General features: G+C 44.5%; 1 protein-coding gene across 1 annotated transcript in view; it reads right to left on the reverse strand.

Moving 5' to 3' along the window:
• Nucleotides 1–15,533, reverse strand: part of Me3 (malic enzyme 3) — a 162,731-nt gene extending 147,198 nt beyond the window's left edge. The window contains exons 1-2 of the mRNA XM_075952518.1: nt 15,387–15,533; nt 14,843–15,040 (exon numbers count right to left, since the gene is read on the reverse strand). Of these exons, the coding sequence (XP_075808633.1) occupies nt 14,843–15,025 (183 nt within the window). The 5' untranslated portion in view covers nt 15,026–15,040; nt 15,387–15,533. The remainder of the gene's footprint in view (nt 1–14,842; nt 15,041–15,386) is intronic.
• Between the last annotated feature and the right edge of the window lie 244 nt (nt 15,534–15,777).

A 15,777-nucleotide genomic window follows, 5' to 3' on the forward strand; every position in this document is an offset into this window, starting at 1 on the left:
AATAGGGAAAGAGAGCATAATTTTTAGTAATCTTGATGCAATTTTCTGGACGAAATACTATGTCCTTGCATCAAGTAGAAAATATGAAAGTAAAAGAAAATTTTTATTTTCACTCCCCTAATAAGAAAACAATAGTAAAACCAATGAAATAGTGTAGAGCATTATAAAAGAGAATTATAATACAAAAATAAAGGGGACTGCTATGGAGAAGGTTATTTAACAAAAATATTAGCATAGCATCTCTTTCTGAGTGGGCTGATGGAAACTACACTTCTCAGGCAAATGATAAAAGCAGCATTTCCCCGTGTACAGAAAGAATCCTCGGGTTCTTCACATCTGCGGACCATCAGCTAAATGGAAGCAAACACGTTTACAGATTTCCTTATTCGAAGCCACAACGCCATGAAATGTTTATAGTGTTAGATTCCATTATAAAATGTTCTTTTGAAGGGGGTATGAATTAAAGTCAACCACAACAGTCTTACTCTACAATGAGTTACACACTATCAAAGACTTTGGAACCCATGGTGTTTTTAAAATCAAAGATCTTGTGCAATTGCAACTTGTAAGATCAAAACACCAGAGTATTTTATTCTGGGAATTTTTTCATCGCTGAACTTTCTGTGTTGTCTAGGCACAGTGGTTAGAATCATACCATGTGACACACAACCTTTTCAAGATAATACCAAAAAAAATGCATGAAAAACAGAGATGGGATCTCTATTGCTCGTTCTCTTAAAATTTGACTTACAAAAGATCTTTCAACAGTCTTTTACTTAGGCAAATAGCTGATACTTGGTCAAAGTCGCCAAGAAAATCATTCCTGCAAGCTTCTGACTTTCTATTTTTGTTCTCCGGGAACCATGGTTCATAAAGACAAACTAGAACTTGGCAGAGAGAAAGGCAAGCTAAACTTCAATCCGATGGAGAACATGACAACGCTTTGCCTGTGGAGGCCTAAATTTGTGAAAGGTTCATATTGCATGAGCCCTAAGTCCTTTTATTATACCCAAGTCCTCTGAAAAAATAGAGAAAAGTTGTGGAGGGGGGAGTGCACTTTTAATTATGAGCATTCTTTCCATTTTCCTTTGTCTCTGTGTACATGCATGTGGGGCTCTCTCTCTCTCTCTCTGTCTCTCTCTCTGTCTCTCTCTCTGTCTCTCTCTCTCTCTCTCTCTGCATCAATGTAGTCTAGAAGTCAACTTGGAGTATCATTCCTTGTGTATCATCCATCTTGTGCTTTGAGATAGTCTTTTATTGTCCGGGAGCTTGCCTGTAACATTAGGCTAGATGACCATAGAGCCCCAGAGAGTCTCCTGTCTCAACCTTCCCTTTGTGGGGACTACAAGAGCACTTTACTGGGCTACTATGATGGGCTACAAGAACACACCCATGTGCTGGATCTTTTCTTTTAATATGGGTTCCGGGGATGGAACTCAGGTTTTCATGCTTGCTTCTTAAGTACTTTCTCATGTGAGCTGTCTCCTTAGCTCTTCATTCTCAGGGAAAGAAATTGTTTTTTTTTTTTCTCTCCAGTAGCTTGAGAAAAAGAAGGAAGTTTGTAAACAGAGATTGCACTTTGGTTTTACAACTGCCCGGACCCGAATAATGTCATAGAAACTATATTAACTACAACATTGTTTGACCAGTGACCTACTCACTATTTCTACCACCAACATAAAGGTTCCTTGGACACAATATTAATTATACATTTTAATATAACACAGAACACATCATACAGTTGTACTTTATGAACTTGCAAGGGTGTTTCTTCCCTGAACTCCAAGCTCCTTGAGAATAACTGCCCTGAACCCTGCACAGTGCGGTAATACTTCAGGTGGTCCACAGGTGATGGTTGAATTTATCAGCAAATGGTCTCAGGAAATTTGGAGTGGAGTCTTTACTGATTTTCTGCGAGACCAGGGTTGTTGTATAGCTGTTTCTTTTTCTCCCAGAAAAAAAGTGAGGCTCAGAAGACTCAAAAACTAAATGAAACGTACAAAGCTCAGAAAGCTCCTGAAATTTACAAGATCCACAAGGCCCCTCCCTGTGATTATATAAATAGTAAATAATTACTGGGGGGGGGGAGAGTCTCTGATTGGCTAAGCTGACTGAAAGCTGTTCAGGGACACAGCTGTTGTGGGTCATTACCCATTCTGGGGTGGGCTTTTTAATGATGCAGTTTCCTTTGAGGTATCCATGTGCCTCTATACATCTTATTTTTTTTACATGTTTATCTTCCCATGTTTCTGTTTTGTTTTGCATTAATGAGATCTCAAAGACAGTCTGCAAACTATCAGACAGCTGAGCTCTCATGTCAGTTTCTTCTGTGTCTTTTCAAATTTAAGTTTGTTCTTTTCTTTTCCATGGTTATTTTGGGTGATAACCATTCCTATAGGTAGACCCCCACATGTGCTTCTGTAAGTAACTCCAACAAATTCACTGCTTTGCTAAACTAGGTTTAGGTGAAATAATTCCTTTGGTCTGTCAGGGCTCTATCTGAAGAGTGCTGATTTGAGTGAAGTTCTCTCCATAGGCTCATATATTTGAATAATTGGTCCCTCGTTGGTAGAACTGTTTGGGAAAGATTGGGAGATTTGGCCTTGTTGGAGGAGGTCCATCACTAGGGGTGGGTTTGAAGTTTTGAGGTTTCAAAAGACTCATGCAATTTCAAGTGTGTTGTCTACCCCAACTGTGGATTAAGATGTGAGCTCTGAGCTGTTCCTATTGCCATGTCTTTGTTCTACCATCATGGACTCTAGCAAACACTTTCTTTTGTAAGTTGCCTTGGCTATGGTGTTTTATCACAGCAATTGAAAAGTAGCTAAGACACTGGAAGGACTGGATTTTCTTTCCCTTGTGACCAGGAAACTCACACAAGGGGCAACTCTGTCTTCTGGGTCCTAATGTCTTCCCTAGGAAGCAAGGATAATGCACCTTACTCAGAGGCACTTCTGTAGGAATCAAATGAAATGACCAGTCGGGAATCCCTTCATGAGCTCTAAGCCGGGATAAAACACAAATGTGCTATTTCCTTATTAGCATGGGCTACGTATGTTGATGAAGGAAGGGGAGCAACTGCAATAAATTAGTAGGCGGTTGGGCCTAGTGGAAGAAGGAAGTCAATGAACGTATGACTTTGAAGGCTATTTCTTATCCTTAGACACACACACGCACACGCACACACACACACACCCTCTTTATTTCTCTCTCTCTCTATATATATATATTTCTCTCTTATTTTCTTTGCTTTTTATTTGTGTGTGTGTGTGTGTGTGTGTGTGCACATGTCCACATGCACATATGTCCTATGACACACATATAGTGATCAAAAGACAACTTGAGGCAGTCAGTTCTCTCCTTCCACCATGAGCATGTCTGTTGGACTTTCCCTACAGGCCTTAGGCAGTGTCTGTGGTGCCAGAGACATGCAAGGAGAGGCTGCTTCCCACTCCTGTGAGAGCAGTGGTGATATGGGATTCCACTCTGTATGCTATGAATATGTTTTATTACCATTGGTTAATAAAGAAGTTGCTTTGGCCTATGACAGCGCAGAATATAGCTTGGTGGGGAAACTAAACTGAATGCAGGGAGAAAGAAGGCAGAGGCAGGAAGATGACATGTAGCTGCCCAAGAGGCAAGATGGGAGGTAACAAACCACGAGTCTTGTGGTAAAATATAAAATAATAGAAATGGGTTAACTTAAGATGTAAGAGCTAGCTAGGAATACCCCTGAGCAGCTGGTCAAACCGTGTTATAGTTAATAAAAATGTTTGTGTGATTATTCGGGTCTGTGTGGCCGGGAAACTAAAGAGCAGTCTCCTTTTACACTGTGGATGACTTAACTCTGCTGAGTGGTTTTCAAAGCCTGTTTCTAAAAATGGCTGTTAATGGGTTTTTCTCAGCATCAACCCTGTCTCCTCCTATTTCACCAAGCAGCAGCTGTGTTGCTATTTGCTGTCCCTGTGACCTCAAATGGTTTTACCAGTCAAAACAAATAGCTATGGGCGAGAAGAGATCAAAAATAAAACGAAAGAGATAAGAAAAAAGCGTCTGACAGGAGGGCTCAGCTTTCGGCCAGTCGTTTGTGCTCTGTCTCTTAGGTCATGTTAGTGCAGAGAAAAATAGAAATACGGAAAGAGTTACAGTTGGGAGCAGGCTCATTCATCAGGGTGAACTCTGAGGAGTGGCAGCAAGAGCCACGCCAGCAGGTGCTTCAGTATGAAGTGCATGGCGATGATTAATATTCATGTGTTTCCTTGGAAATGAAGACTATAACGTACTTCTGTGTATGTCAGCAAAGATTTGGTCCAAGGTGGTATTTTTAGGATGGCAGGCAAAATGCTCCTTTTTTTTTTTTAAAGGAGAGGGTATGGGTTTGATCCCTAGAAGTCATGTAAAAATTTCAAGCACATGGACACACCCCTGTAATTCCAGTGCTAGTGAGGGAGAGACAGGAGCATCCCTGGCTTTCCTCTCTAGGTGGTCTGCCTGAACTAAGGAGCTCAAGGAGGGACCCTGCCTCAAATAATCAGGGGTAGAGTAACTGAGGAGGACACCAAGTGTCAACTTTGGCCTTCACACACATGTTCATAAACCTCCCTTACACATACAAATATATACAAGCACAGACACACACACACACACACACACACACACACACACACACACACACACACACACACAGAGAGAGAGAGAGAGAGAGAGAGAGAGAGAGAGAGAGAGAGAGAGAGAGAGATTAAAGAAAAGAAAGAGACAGCTGTAGCTTGTGTCCCTGTCCACCGCTGACATCCTAGGCAGGATGAATGTGGACTCCTCTAGAACTTCATCTGGAAAATGATCAACAAGGCTAGAACAGTGTCTTCCCAAACACAAAGTTCCGAATACAATGGCCACTCAGTATTTTTAAAAAATTCTCATCCTGAATCCTAACAGAGGGAAATGCTCACTTAAACACAATGCACACATGCACGCACACGCACATTTTATCACCCACAGCACAGCCTATGTAGACTCTGCTAGGATGGAACAATCCCCAAACTCTCTGTGTTAGCAATGTAAGTTGGGCCAGCTGGGCCCAATTTATCTGAGTTTGAGGCAATATTTCGACTTTTATGTCTCTGAACAGATATCACAAACGTTCTCTTATCTGTTGTTTTACTGTTATTATCTCCTGAGACTGGGAATGTTATAGCAACGAGGAAATAGAGATCCACCCAAATTGGGAACTTTGAAAATTTGATTTTGTTTATAAAATGTTGCTTATCAGGTGCCCAAACATTGTGATCAAAGTTCTAAGATTGCTGGAGGTAGCACCATCTTCAACACCAACTCAATTACCAGAACATCTTCCTGAATGTCACTCGAATTTCTACTTCTAGAGACATTTTTACCTAAGTTTCTTTCAGACAAATGCCTAGCTTATGGGCACATAGGCTTCACAAAACACAAATTATCAGTGAATGATCTTGCCTAGCCTGTCCCTTCCTTGACCCACTTCTCTTCCAGGAAGTCTGCTACGCCTCTGAGAACAGGTTTGCTGCTTTAGCCTTCCCCTCTTCTTCTGGGTTGAATTCTCTACACAGGCAGGGGCCAGGTCTTGACTCTTTCGGTATCTGTGGTGCACAGAGAGCTTGCATTGTGTTAGACCTGCTAAAGATGAGGGCTACCTGAGAATTAACTGAAGGCTTAGAACACACTTTAGATATGGTGTTTCCTTTAATCATTAGAACAACCTATCAAGAGGGTACATTTTATTGGCATTCCCATCATAGATGAGGAAACGGTCTCAAATAAAAGATTTCCAAAGCCCCTGAATCTAGTAAACGGCAGTACTGGATTAGAATTGTATTCATCCATTTTTAACTGCTATACCTAAACACCCGAGGCTGGGCACATAGAACTTTATGGAGTTTTATTTGGGATCCAACATATGGGGGTCATATATGGCGGATTTCTTATTAAACTGGTCCTCAGGTAGTACGAGGCATCGTGTGTCAAGAGACATGTGTGTGCTTGCATACACATGCAAGTATTTGTATCCTTGTATCTGTCCATCTTCTTATGAAGATATCAGTTTCCAGTTCTGCGGGCTCCACTGTGACGGTCTTATCTAATTCTAGTCACTCCCCAATGTCCCTAACTCTTGATATCACACGGAGTATGCTAAGTATACTGTGTGGTTTTGTGTGTTGACTTGACCCAAGTTAGAGTTATAGGAGGAAGGAGCCTCAGTTGAGAAAAGGCTTTGATGAGATCCAGCTGTAAGGCATTTTCTCTATTAGTGATCATGGAAGAGGGCCCAGCACATGGTGGGTGGTGCCATCCTTGGGCTGCTGGTCCTGGGTTCTATAAGAAGGTAGCCTGAGCAAGCCAGGAGAGGCAAGCCATTAAGTGGTTCCCCTCCATAACCTCTGCATCAGCTCCTGCCTCTGGGCTCCTGCCCTGTCTTGACTTCCTTCAGTGATGAACAGAAACGCTGAAGTGTAAGCCTTTCCTCCTCAATTTGCCTTTTCGTCATGGTGTTTTGTCGCAGTGATAGAGACCCTAACTAAGACACTTCTTTCATTAAGCTGTTTCTGGTCAGGTGTTTTGTTATAGCAGGGAGGAAAACAGCTGATACAATAATGTCGCACAGTTCTCTTGAAATATGGCCCATTACAGGCTACTCAGTGTCTGTCCATCCCATCCCGACAGTAATGCGTTGCCAGCCTCTTAGGGTCTCGTTTAACCGGCTTGCCTTCCATCACCTTCACCGGCCAACTCTGAGGCGTCCTTTCACACCAGCCCCCAAAACGCTGCCACAAGAGCATTGCTGCACCCCCTTTCACACTCTGTACAGATGCCCCCCTCATCACACTTACCCAGCTGAATGAAACTGTCTACCAGTCCTCCCTGCTCCTCACCTGCCCCTGTCTTATCCTGTAAACTCTACAAAGGCAGAAGAAGAAGGGCTGTGTTTACCATGACTTCCTTACTGTTTAAAGTGGAAATAGGACTCATAAAAGGGCTAATGATGAATCTAATACGGAAAAGGTAAGTTTGATTAGAAAGACAATTATCACATGTACTCACTCATAAGTTGTTTTTAAGCATAAAGAAACCAGCCCACAAATCACAACCCCAGAAAACCTAGACAACAATGAGGACCCTAAGAGAGACAAACATGGATCTAATCTACATGGGAAGTATAAAAAGACAAGATCTCCTGAGTAAACTGGGAGCATGGGGACCTTGGGGGAGGGTTGAAGGGGAGGGGAGAGGCAGGGAGGGGAGCAGAGAAAAATGTAGAGCTTAATAAAAATTAAAAAAAAAAGTAAGTTTGAGTAGAATTACACATCCTTGTATCAGGCTGCATATAGTAAGTCCCAAGTAAGAGGGATCTTGGATGCTGGAAGACTGGTGCACACACTGGGTGCAGGTGACATTAGACCCTAAACTAGATAGCCTGGGTTTAAGCACCATTGTGCCACACTGAGCAGAGAGCGTGGAGCAATTCCTTATCTGCCATTTAGTGCTTTTCCCCTCTTCTCTGTGACGTAAGAATAATAACAATGTATACCTCAAAAGGTTGTGATAATGCAGTAAATGAGTTAATGCCTATGAACACTGCTTGGAAGAATTCTGGGTACCGTATGTCTCCTGCAACTGTTAACTGTTGTCGTTGTTGTCTGGATCGTCTCCATGACAAAACTAAAGGAAAACTGGCATATCTGACGTCTAAATGGAATCCGCAGGGAGAAGGGATAGGACAATGAACCAAGGTGGAGCTGCCCTACAATGTCTGCCAGGTGCTTTCAGCCTCAAAGTCACTCAACAGATAGCTCCGAAAAGATGCTAATTTGGGTGGGTGAGAAGGGCATCTTTTTATTTTGCAAAAGGATTCAATCGAGCCCATTTTTGCCAGACTTCTATCCTGTAGAGAATGCAGTTAAGACAATTCTTTTGGATGCTCCATAGTTCAGAAGAAAACAAAACCATCAAATGAGACAAAAAAACAAAACAAAACAAAACAAAAAAACCAATCTCTAGTTGCCAGTCATTCAGGTGTTTACTGAATTGTGCCTCCAGTTTCCACTCCTAGGAAAAGCAAACAGAGCTTTGATTTTCTTTTATTCAAGCCCTTCAAAAGCTGATGATCTTTCTATCAAAAACCCTCTCCTCAAATGACTGGGTATATTTTCCTCTTTTCTCTGTCCTTGCGGGAAGAACCGTGTCTTACCCAGGCTGCCTGGCAACCCTCCGCGCACAGAATGAATGCGAGCTTTTAACCACTGACCCCGGCACCTCCACTTGTAGGATTTTCATCACGCAATCATAGAGTGGCCTTTGTGCTCTGCTCAAAAAGGCAGTCGAACGCCACCCCAAAGGACTGCCCGATGTACTTTCTCCACATCAAAGGGAAGGGACTGTAAGTAAGCCCTGTCTGCAAACACAAGTGCTCACATTGGTGCCCTGTAATGGCCGACAAATCAGAAGGCCACTTTCCCACCCTCGTGGCGTGACTGGCATTTAGAACGCGGAGGGTGGATAATGAAAGAAATCTTGGGTGGAAGTGGCAAAAATGTCGTCAAATAAAACCAATCAGATCATAAACCTCAGAGGGTGCCAAGGCCAAGGGCAACCAAGAGAAACTGACGTAGGGAAACTAGAGATGATCTTGAAAACATGACCAAAGAAACTTTATATCTAGCCAAGACTTAGAACCTTTTAAGACGCCAGCTGGCCCAGGTCGGAGGCAGACAGCACATATTTCTGTAAAGGGTGTGCCAGCCATGCGGCTGCTTACATAATCTAGATATTGCCGTTGACAACTACTTTTAATGCTGGCAGCAGAAGATAGCTAATTATACAAGACTGAAATGAGACGACCACTGAGAGAGAGATTTTCACTCATAAATTCCAGATGCATCGACTTCTAAAAGTTAAGCTGAACGTCGTCCACTCAGTTCTAGAAACTTTGCCTCATAGAAACCAGTGAAACAGTAATGAAACATTAAGGAATTAACGCATAGAAAAAAATAAGATTCTTAATATACCTCTGTTACAAAACAGGCATTTTCAGGAGATTACCTCCCAGCCATTTTCCAGACTTGCGTGTTTCTCATAGCAACAGCCATGGCTATAGAGTCGACTTAGCATTGTGCATTGTTGGCAATGGGTTCTGAAATCTTGAGGATGGATATACAGATGCCCATTTAGCACATGTTCTGTGTTCTCTAGAGAATCAGTCACCTATTTATAGCCACATGCTTATGAGAAAACACTTTGCAAATCAGCTTCAGGTTACAGCAACGGTCAAGCTCTTTCCAGAGCCTCTGGCACCTGCCCCATACTTTTTCCATTTTCAGGTATTTGGAACTGAGGCTCTGCCTGCTGTGGTACCTTTGAGCACCCATCCTCCACTCTTGAGGCCTTAGACCAGTGGTTCTCATTAATGCTGTGACCCTTTAATAGAGTTCCCCATGTTGTGGCAACCCCCCCACCATAAGATGATTTTATTGCTACTCATAACTGTAATTTGCAACTCTTATGAATTGTAATGCAAATATTTGATAGGCAGGCTATCTGAGACCCCAAAGCGGTCATGACCTACAGGTTGAGAACCAGTGCCTTAGAGCTTTCCTTCCTGCGTGAATCCCTCTGTCTCCCCTGCCTGTCTCAGCAGCAGTGGAACCTCTAAGGCATCAGAAGAGGAGGCAAGGACACTGGAGGTACTGGCTGAACCTGGATCTACTTTATCTGATCCACGGATCTGGGGGGACGGGGGTGTGTGGCATGCGCTGAAGAAGGGCCCTTTGGTAGAAAGAGGGATGAAGAAGAAAAAGGAGGAATTTAGGGAACCTGGCCAAAGTCGCTCTGAATGATTCATCTAGTTTGTAGCCATCTTGGCAGAAGCAATATAACCTGAACTTCTAAAGTGAGATGCTATGTCTCTTCCTTGGGGTGTTAAGATTATGGAGACAAGGGGTTCCTAAGAATTAGAACTTTCTAAGGGGTCTCATTCTGAGAAAGGAAAAATTTAAGGTCCTGGTGCCAGCCAGAAGGGTGCTCATCTCCCAGCAAGAGATTTTACCCAGTGTTGACCATTTGCAGGGCAGACCAAGGACCAGGGGACAGTGATGTGTCTGTGATGGGCCAAGGATAGAAAGGACCACACCTCACCCAGGGCTGCTGAGTTACACTTTTGCTCTCTTTCTAAACGCCAGTATGGGGAGCATGGATCAGAGGGTTCCACTGGATCTATTAATTTGCTCCTCCTCCCCTTGTAGCCACACTGGATAAACACCTCTTCTCTGATGTTCACCATTACTTGCATCTTTTATTGGCCTTCTGAGTAGGTAGGCTATCTTGTCAGGCTGGCAGTGATCAAGATTGATGCTCACAAATGTGGTAACAATTTGACTCCTTCCTTCATTCTATTTAACTATGGGTTAAATACCTGAGCTATATCAGCCCCAAATCCTTGAAGCAAAGGAGGGCTAAATCTAAGCTGAATAGTAGAATGGTTGTCTAGCTTACAGCAGCTAACCATGATGAGATATGTAGGAACAAAGTTGGCATTAGTGGGGATGTAGAGAATCAGATTTTAGAAGGTGAGGAAAAATTGACAGACTAAAAGAATGGTAGTTTCAGATCAATATTTTCTGACAGGCTCCCAAAATGTCCTCTCTTTCATAGTGGAGAATTTTTAACTGAAGCACTGGTGCTCAGCCAGACAGTTCCCCAGCCCTGTTCTGTTAGAGCTAAGTGTGCATATTACCAAGTTCCAGCCAAGTGGGTTTGACTAGAAATGATAATTAAGTTTTCCAAACAGTGCCCTTAAAAGCAGTGTTTCCTTCTACCCTTGGAGTCTGTGGAGTTAAAGATATGGCCAGAGTCACCATTTTGGACCATCAAACATAAAAAGCCCAGCGAAGACTACTGAGCAAGAAGATCAAGCTTCCTGCCAACTCGCAAACTCCCTCCCAGACTCGTTTATCTGATTTGTAATTCTATCTGGTTTAAGTCCCCGCATTTGCAGCTCATTTTGTCAGACTGGCCTGACCTAGTCTAACTAGTACAAATTCTTTTTGCTGTCCTAAGCACATAGCCCTAACATTTCTCAGCTGTTTCAGCACCTAACCACAGCAGGTCCATGAAGACAGGGCAGTATTCGATAGGGAAAGGCTGACTTTCAAACTGTTTTTTTTTTTTTCTCGTTTCGTCTTGAAATATTCAAACAGTATTTGAGTTTCTATTCCCTATACCAGCAAGCCAGAGACTTAGGTCTAGGGCAAACTGCACATGAGCTCATGTCTAGTTAGTGATCCACTGTTTCTCTTTCAGTCCCAAAGCCTGATTCTCTCTTATATCTGACACTGAGGTCTCAGGAAAACATATTATTCATGTCACCTATAAACCTCTGCTTCTCCATCCGGCCCGGTCAGCATCTCCTGAACGTGGATGAAGCAAGTCTGTGAGGAGATAACTCCCTCATTCAAGGAGAGGGAGGTCAAGGTCTGTGCTGCTGCTAAGTTAAAAAAAAAAAAGGTACTTCAAACAAATTACATGCGTAGGAGTCTAATAAATCCCCCACTGAATGCTGAGGTGATTCTGCTGAAACCTGTGTTTCCCCGGAATCTCAACCCCTGCTGCAAAGTTGGTCACCATCCTGCATACCTTCATGGACCGAAATATGCCAAGTCAGCACGGAAGGCAGGCTGTTTCTGCTCTGTCCTGAAGTATCTCAAGGTCCACCCCGTGGAATGTGTCCAGTTAACAACCAGTGGTTTAAGCACCTGCTTCATTCATTACTTCCTGAAGCCTTAAACTCAGGAGATCAAAAACAACAACAAATGAACAAAAACAACACACAGATGAAAAACTTCAGAAGCAGCAGAAGTAGCATATTGTGAGAAAAGAAAACCCACTGCTGGTATTATGTCAAAGACGGAGGCTGGTGCACTCTAGGAAATAACAGACTGCTTTGCTGGAAGACTGAAAATCTTGGACTATTAGTATCAAGTAGGTATGTTGCTTCCACAAAAGGCTTTAGTCAATGAGAACGTAGTCAAACAAGAGCTCGGTTGTTAAATTACCACATTAACGTTAACACCTTTGAGGGAAAGGGCGGAGACTCAAGATTACTCAAGAGCAAATAGTTACCAACTGTCAAATCAGGCAGAGAGACCATTATCTGACCGGCCAGTCTCTGTCCACAGGAACATCGTGGTCTACTGTGGAAAAGAACTTAGCCACTGTAGAAGTATGCCCAGTGCCGAAGGAAATGGCAAAAAGGCAAACGCCAAGAGGCTCACATTTAGAGTGAGAGGTGGATGAGGACGGCCTTCATGCCAGCTACCGAGATGCCAGTGAGACCCAACCCAGCACAGACAACAGGGCCAGGACACAGACAGCGCCAGATCCAGAAGATGGTGACCACGTGACCGCAGCGGGCCTACCCCACCCGGTGAGAAGCCCATCTTCTCTCTACAACTCCACTTCCTGTTCACCCTCCAGTTTCAATGTTACGCCTTTCCTGATCTGCCAGAAATGGAACACACAGTACGAAGGATGCAGTGCTAGAACTGGATTGCGAGATCCCCGAGAAGCTTCTCTAGTGCATTCTAGACACAGGTGCACAAAACACTGTCAGTCTTGGCTCTCAAAGAGCATGCATGCTAGAAAAACAGTCCGTCCACAGACCTGCCCGCTAACCACGGCATGCAGGACCTTTCGAAGATCCCCATCTTATTGTTTTGTTTTGTTGATTTTTCCACTCTGGGAACCTTATTGCTTTGTCTAACCTCATCACAATTGTCCCATCTGGCGGAAAGAAATCCTGAAGCCTTCCCTGAAGACACCAAATGCTGGGGTCACCAGAGGGAACAGAAGGGCTTATGAGCAGCTCCCCAGAAGTCTGCGTCTTCACTGCAGAAGAGGGATACCCCCTGTCCCTGAGCAGCATTCCGGATATCCTCCACATCTCTAACCAGTGTCAGGCATCTTCAAATATGCGTGTAACTTTATGAAAATGGCAGGCCGCACGCATTTATGAATAACATTCAATCTTTGGTACTTGGGAAGGCAAGTCACTCGGACAACTTACATAGGGGACTCAAATGTTTTTAGGGGTCCAAAACCCAGGACTAAAAACATTATTTTCTTAACTACTTATGAAGCAATAACTTCTTTTTGGTAATGTACACATACATCTAAGGCAATTGTTATAATAACTGAAGCCTATGGTAGTAATATATTACTTTGCACACCAGAATTCTGTCTCTTATATCTTATGACATTTACAAGTTTATAGTGGGGGAAATGTATCTCTTCTATTCTAAGGTAATTGGTGTATTATGGTGTAGAAATGAGCCTTATGCTCCAACTGGCTTAAGTTACTGGTGGTTGTCTTGGAAATAGGAGGAAAGCCCAAGCAGAGTCTGTAAGAAGTGGCCTACTCCGACTTCACGAAAGGTCTGCTGTTGAAGCTGACATTACAGAACCAGGGTCGACCAGAGCATGGCTGCACCGTTTCGGAGTTCCCTCGGTGACTCCCTCCAGTCTTACCTGCAGCCCGCCCTTTAGGTTCCGTTTCTGTAAAGTAACTTTTTGATTGTCTAAAGTCATTTACGCCTTCTAATACAACCGAAGCGATGCAGACTGATGTAAATACCTTCTGTGCTTAGGAAAGGAGCCGTGTCCAGAGAAACCAAGGTCTCTTTGGAGAGCAGGGGGTCAGTGGGACAGGCAAAGACTGAGCCAAAAGTTTTTTTTTTCTTAGTTTCTACTAACACTGCAGGAAAAACCCATAGCATGGCATGATTGGCCCCACCACTTAAAATCACATTTTCCATACAGGTTGCCTCATTTGAATTTCACCATCCTGAATCACAGAAACTTAACTTCATACATGAGGATCATTACAATTTTATTTGCGGTAATTGTTTAGTCAGTACTCTGGAGTTATAGTTTAAAATAGTACTTCAAATCCTGTGGTTTTCAGAATTTTCACACTAAGCCAGTGGGGCTGGAATGCCAAATCTAGCATCCATTTTAGGCTGAAGAAAGTTGAGCCTCCTAATTAAAAGTGAAGAGGTGGGGGTGGGGGGGGGAACTGGTGCTAGTCTTGGTTTTTTGGCTCCTGTCCATCACAATCCTCCGAACCAGAGATATGAACTCCTTCCCGCAGGAAGAGCGTGTGCGTATTTCTAGGTTAATACTCAAGTGTTTGCAGTGGGCTGAACATGCCAAAGCATTAGAGATCTGAATTTGGTCATCTTGGTCAAGCCCCCTTGGTTGTATATCCTGCTCTAGGACCGGTTTGAACGCAGTTCTCGGATGTTCCTTCCAGTCCTAAAATGTTCTATAATTCTAGCCCTTCCAGATTTGCATTCACAAATAATAATCATAATAACAGTGACTGATACTTCTTATCTCACTGGTGCCGGAGTGTGTGCTAAGAACTCTGCCTCTATTTTCCTTGTAAACCATGCAATCCTCCCAAGAAGTCTTTCTCTAACAGATACAGAAACTTTAATTCCCGGGGTCAAAGGAACTGTCCTTAAGATCTGCTGGCAATCTGACTCTAGGTCAGAGAGACCTTCGTGGACCTTCACTGGGTCTGTATTGGTTTCGCTGAAGAAATTAATGTCCGCATAACCTATCACCTCTCTCCATGTCAAAAGGGAGAGAGGAAGGGGACGGAAAAAGCCAAAACAAATAAAGCAATCTCTGCTAGGCAAAACCAGAAGGGCCGTGGAAGGACGCCAGAGGCTTCTTCCCAGGCCCAGGGGGGCGGGGCGTCCTTCCCTCCAGTCACAGGATCCGATGTCCTACCCTTCCAGACCCGGACCATTACCTTGTTGAGATGAGGGTTCCTGGTGACATCGTATCCGCGCTTCTTCAGGGGCACGGGGCGAGGTGGGCCGGACTTGGAGTGGCAGCCCTGGGCGGGCGCGGAGGGTGCCTGGCGCCGGAGGGTGCCGAAGGCCATGCGTGGCAGGGAGGTCAGCCGCGGGCCAGTGACCAGCGCGGCGCCCATGGTCCTGGCGCAGATCTGGAACCAGGGAGAGACCAAGGTCAGGGGTGCCCTCTAGCCAAGCCAGGTCCTGCGCGCCAGCAGAGCGCGGGGGCCTGAGTCAGGACTCCTATTCTTGGAGAGGCTAGGGGCTCCCGAAGGGTTCAAAGGGCCAGCCTCCGCTCCTCCTCCGAGGCCACCTGCTCCAGGTTCGGTTGCGATGCTCCAAGCCTCACCAGGCACCCAGCAAAGCGAAAGCAAGCTCAGAAAGCAGATCCTGTGCGGATGACAGCGGGTGCCATCCCCGCCCCCATGCAGAAGAATGGTCGACTGCGCGCTCCGAGGGGTCCCCGCATTCTCCTTGGTTCCTCCTTCCTCGGCTCACCTGTCTAATTAAAACCTATGCAGTCCCACTGAGGGCAGGTGGGGCAAGGTGCTTTTGTTCCCTGTCACTCTCCCGTCAAAGGCTGCACCGCACAGGCAGCGTGAGCTGGTGGCACAGGCAGCGTGAGCTGGCGGTACTGGTGCGTTCAGGAAAGGCAGTCCCCAAACCTTCCCTGGTGGCACCAGACTTCCCTTAACGATGCGCGTGCGGCTCTTCCTAACAAGACAAGATGAAGCTGCCTTTCTTCCCACCTTAGAGCGTTTGCACATTTTCTCCCTGGTATTTTCCATCCATAGAGGACTGAATCGCAATGCTGGGTGAGTGCATAAGGATCAGTATTCCCTCTTCTGCTTCCACCTTTTGAGCAAGATGCTGAACAAGGATGCTGTCC

This window comes from Microtus pennsylvanicus, chromosome 18 (assembly GCF_037038515.1).
Source record: "Microtus pennsylvanicus isolate mMicPen1 chromosome 18, mMicPen1.hap1, whole genome shotgun sequence".
Lineage (NCBI taxonomy): Eukaryota > Metazoa > Chordata > Mammalia > Rodentia > Cricetidae > Microtus > Microtus pennsylvanicus.